Source organism: Callorhinus ursinus, unplaced genomic scaffold (genome assembly GCF_003265705.2).
Source record: "Callorhinus ursinus isolate GAN/ISIS: 27379988/994484 unplaced genomic scaffold, GSC_fseal_2.0 scaffold35, whole genome shotgun sequence".
NCBI classification, from domain to species: Eukaryota; Metazoa; Chordata; class Mammalia; order Carnivora; family Otariidae; genus Callorhinus; species Callorhinus ursinus.
This window is the reverse complement of record NW_027397097.1, coordinates 868,826-874,016: the sequence shown is the minus strand read 5'-3', so window position 1 is coordinate 874,016 and position 5,191 is coordinate 868,826. Positions and strand designations below refer to the sequence as shown.

At 40.1% G+C, this 5,191-nt stretch overlaps 1 protein-coding gene across 1 annotated transcript; it reads right to left on the bottom strand.

Annotated features, from left to right (window-relative positions):
- Nucleotides 1–3,043: 3,043 nt before the first annotated feature.
- Nucleotides 3,044–4,003, bottom strand: OR51G1 (olfactory receptor family 51 subfamily G member 1). Its single transcript, XM_025848609.2, has one exon. The coding sequence runs from the start codon at nt 4,001–4,003 to the stop codon at nt 3,044–3,046; it is 960 nt and encodes a 319-aa protein (XP_025704394.2).
- Between the last annotated feature and the right edge of the window lie 1,188 nt (nt 4,004–5,191).

Here is a 5,191-nt window from a genome sequence, read left to right as displayed (position 1 = left end):
ACTCCAGTAACACTCAGTTTGTTTCCTGAGATTAAGAATTCCTCATACCAGTGAGTTCATATGATACATGTCTTTCTCTGATTGACTTATTTCACTCAGCATAACACCCTCCAGTTCCATCCACGTCGTTGCAAATGGCAAGATCTCATTCCTTTTGATGGCTGCATAATATTCCATTGTGTATATATACCACTTCTTCTTTATCCATTCATCTGTCGATGGACATCTTGGCTCTTTCCACAGTTTGGCTATTGTGGACATTGCTGCTATAAACATTGGGGTGCACGTACCCCTTCGGATCCCTACATTTGTATCTTTGTGGTAAATACCCAGTAGTGCAATTGCTGGATCGTATGGGAGCTCTATTTTCAACTGTTTGAGGAACCTCCATACTGTTTTCCAGAGGGGTTGTACCAGCTTGCATTCCCACCAACAGTGTAGGAGGGTTCCCCTTTCTCCACATCCCCGCCAACATCTGTCGTTTCCTGACTTGTTAATTTTAGCCATTCTGACTGGTGTGAGGGGGTATCTCATTGAGGTTTTGATTTGGATTTCCCTGAGGCCGAGCGATGTTGAGCACTTTTTCATGTGTCTGTTGGCCATTTGGATGTCTTCTTTGGAAAAAGTCTGTTCATGTCTTCTGCCCATTTCTTGATTGGATTGTTTGTTCTTTGGGTGTTGAGTTTGATAAGTTCTTTATAGATTTTGGATACTAGCCCTTTATCTGATATGTCATTTGCAAATATTTTCTCCCATTATGTTGGTTGTCTTTTGGTTTTGTGGACTGTTTCTTTTGCTGTGCAAAAGCTTTTTATCCTGATGAAATCCCAATAGTTCATTTTTGCCCTGAATTCCTTTGCCTTTGGCCATGTTTCTAGGAAGAAGTTGCTATGACTGAGGTCGAAGAGGTTCCTGCCTGTGTTCTCCTTTAGGATTTCGATGGACTCCTGTCTCACGTTTAGGTCTTTCAGCCATTTGGAGTCTATTCTTGTGTGTGGTGTAAGGAAATGGTCCAGTTTCATTCTTCTGCATGTGGCTGTCCATTTTTCCCAACACCATTTGTTGAAGAGACTGTCTTTTTCCATTGGACATTCTTTCCTGCTTTGTCAAAGATGAGTTGACCATAGACTTGAGGGTCCATTTCTGGGCTCTCTATTCTGTTCCATTGATCTATGTGTCTGTTTTTGTGTTGCCCTTCTATCTTTACAGAATATCCACAATGTATAGTTCCCAGGAACATGCCATGCTATTTCACATCCTTTTTTTCCTTTGTCTCTACTGAGGGAAAATAGGTGCCCATTGATCTGAAATTTTAGCATATGTGGGAAAAATAGAGTCCAGAAACTCTCAACAGCACAATGCTGAAAGTTTAGGTTTTGAGATCTGGCAGACCTGAATGTGGTTTTTGGGTTTTCCATTTATTAGATGTGATATTGGCTATAGTAACTTACCTCATTGAACCTCCCATCTAAAAGGATTATATGAGAATTAAGAGGAAATTGGCTCTCTTAAATGATAAGATAGCACTTAATAAAAATAGTTTGAGAAATTAAAATTTTAACAAAATGATTGATATTCAGTGTTGTAGTAATTAGGTAAACATCATGACCATTTAAAATGTGTCTTATAAGCATGCTTTTCAATTAACATTCCTGAAGTTTTTAATAAGGCATACCTTTTTAACTTCTATGAGGTCTTTTCTACCCTACTTAAGTGTCTGGGAAGCCATTCTTCAGAAATAAACATGCCAATTCTTGATCTGGATCCTAGGTCATAGTTCTGTATAAAAGAAAATTCATAATTTTGATGTGTCAATAATTAAATAATCACGACATAGCAGTCATCTAGCTGCTACTTGGAGAACAGCTTCTTGCAGTAAGTTTTTATAACTGACAAAAATATTTTAAAATTTTGACTCTGCCATCTTAATTTCCAAAGGAGAGTCAAATTGGATATTGCATGTAAGTGCATTGAGACTGTAGTATATAGTAGATGCCCAATAATTGTTAGTTGCTATTGCCACAATTGTCACTATTATTTTTAATTGTTATCTCCCAGATAATCATTAAGAAAGCTGGAGGTAGGGAGGAAATACAGGGTGTTCTGTTTATTTTGAAAGTTAAAATGTGTACATATTAGAGAATGCTCCCATATCCCCAACACTCATATGTCCTCTGACAGAATTTTGAATGTACATCTAGGCATCAACACCGGAGGTTATTATTATTATTTTTTTTATCAAGTTTGGTTTTAAGCTGCCTTCTGAAACTTAGTTTTGTAAGAACTATTCAATAGAAATGAGTCCAAGAGTGGTGCAAAGCCTCTGGAAGATTCTGGAAGAAAATCTTCAACTTCAACTGGCTGAAGCATGGGAGAGTTGAGTCTGAGACCCAAAGAGTATGAGTTCACACAGAAATAGGATTCATTTGGCAAGTCATAGTTCCTAGATGCTAACTGGTTCCTTTAAGGTACTAGATCAAAATGTGGAGTAGATCTGATAAAACAAAAAACTTACTTTGAGTGGAGTGTTAGTTAGGGTCCAATCAGAAGAAAGAAACCACCCAGTACTTTTAACAGAAAAGTTTCATAGAAGGATTTAACAAAAGATTACAGTAACAGGGACTCAACTAAGAGTGGGAAAGAAAGAACCATAAAAGATACTCTAGGGCTCAGGGAGAGTTTCTAAGGAAGAAACAAGTTTTCAAGGTAAGACTCCTCCCCAAAGCTAGTATTTGGATGTTGATGGAGAGAATATGAGTGAAGCTTATTGAATGACGGAGAGTTCACTAGGTTGTTCTGGGCCAAATCTGGTCCACAATTGGGCTGAGACTGGTTGGTGGAGAACCACTTGCTGGAAGACTGATGAAATTTTCCAGGAAGCCAGCTATGGTGGTTACTGTTGACTTTCTGGAGAGCAGCTGAGGCACCAGCTGGAATCACCAGAGAATTTCTAGAAGCTGCTTGAGGAGGTAATCTGCTACTGATTCATTGGAAACTAAAAATATCAACAGGCTTTATGCCACAAACTGCCTCCCTTCCAGTCCTATTGAAAACCCCTAAGGGATTTTACAAACTCAAACTTCTTAGCAAAGCGGATGCGGATTTGCTTGGTCTTGATACCATAGACAATGGGGTTCATGAGAGGTGGTACCAGCAAATACACATAAGACATGAGGAGATGTACAGTATGGGGCAGATGTTCACCAAAGTGGTGCAAAAAGGACAAGCCAATCATGGGAATGTAGAAGAGTAGCACAGCACAGATGTGGGAGACACAGGTGTTGAGGGCTTGAAGTCGCTCCTGGCTGGAGGCAATGCTTAGCACAGTGCGGAGGATGAGGGCATAGGAGAGGAAGATGAGCAGTGAATCCACACCAACAGTGCAGGCCACAACAAATAGCCCATATATATGATTGACAATGATGCTAGAGCAGGCCAGCTTCATGATCTCTAGGTGCAGACAATAGGCATGGGACAGCACATGGGAGTGGCAGTACTGGAAGCGTTTAAGGAGAAATGGCAGGGGCAGGATGAGCAGGGCACTTCTAAGCATTGAGCTCAGCCCCATCTTGACAATATGTGTGGGTGTCAAGACCGTGGAGTAACGCAGTGGGTTGCAGATGGCCACATAGCGGTCAATGGACATGGACAATAGAACTGAAGACTCTACCAGAGATAAGGTATGGATGAAGAAGAGCTGAGTGAAGCAGGCGGGGATGCCAATCTCTCTGGAATCAAACCAGAAGATGCCCAACACAGTGGGCAGTGTGGATAGACAAAGGCCCAAGTCTGTCAGGGCCAGCATGGCCAAGAAATAGTACATGGGTTCGTGGAGGGTGACATCAGTATGGATGATGTGGAGGATGGTAAGGTTTCCTACAATAACTGTCAAGTAGATGAAGCAGAAAGGAATAGAGATCCAGCCATGGAGATCTTCCAGACCTTGGAAGCCCGTTAGAAAGAAAGTGGCTTTTTGGAGGCTGCTATTATAAGAGATTGTCATGGCTTTACAATCTTGGATTCACCAACCTACAATAGCGAATGGGATTCCTGGAGAGTGACAGAACTGAATTCTCACTCACCAAAATGTCCTGGGACCAGTGAGAGAGAAAGGATCTGCAGATAAAATGAGAAAGAATTAGTGGACTTGATCTATTAGCCTTTTTGGGGTGCCTAAGATGGGGACTTTTACAGGGGATTTCTGTAGCCTGTGGATGCCATATGAATTAGCCTTATGGTGGTATGTCTGCCAATGTTGGGACTCTCAGCAGTTTCATGAGGTCATCTCAGATGGCACCTTTTTCACATGCTCCTCCCTGAGAAAAATCCAATTTAATCACTAAAGAATTCAGAATCTGTATCATATATGTAGGGAATTAGTACTGTACACCATTTTGCATAATTGTGTACTATGATCAAGTGCATATAATATGCCTTCAAATGTATTTTTAGTTTGGCTGGGGATTGTGCTTTATTCCACAATGCTTAGCCTGCAGGGAAATGCAGAGGAAGCATTGAGTAAATGTTTGTTGAACTCCTTGAACTTGTAACTTGTGACCAGAGTGATTGATGCCTTTCCTGAATCTACATAAAAACCTTTGTTGACTAAGGATGCAAATTATGTTGTGCAAATCTGAAGTCTGGAACTGAGAAATTTCTGAGAAGAAACAGGATTTTCAGAAAACAAGTAATTCTAGGAAAGGGCACATTGGGGCTTAGTTCGGAGAGATATCAGAAGAGATGTGAGTTTCCAACATCAGGGCAGTTAAGCTGGGGTTAGATGTAGAGATGAGGATACAGAGGAAGTATGCCTCAGATCTGAAACAGAAATAACAAAGAGAAACCTAAAATGGTCAGGAAAAGCCTCTAATCTTTAGCTTATAATAAGGAAACTAAACTTTAAGGCTCTCAGTAAGCTATGGCTTTGGGGTTTGGATCAATATGACACACAGGTATAGGGCTGTCTGTGTAATGCCTGAACTGGGCTCTATTTAACTTCTGCCTTCAGAACTTTTATTCAATTACATTAATTGCAATTATTAATTATAATTGAATAATTATTCAATTACACTATAATGGGTTCTATGTATATTAATACAGTGTGACTAGTATATTGTTTATCACATGCATAGAAAGCTTAAAAGAGCTAAAAGAGACAGACAATGGAGAATCAGGGAAACAGAACAAAAAT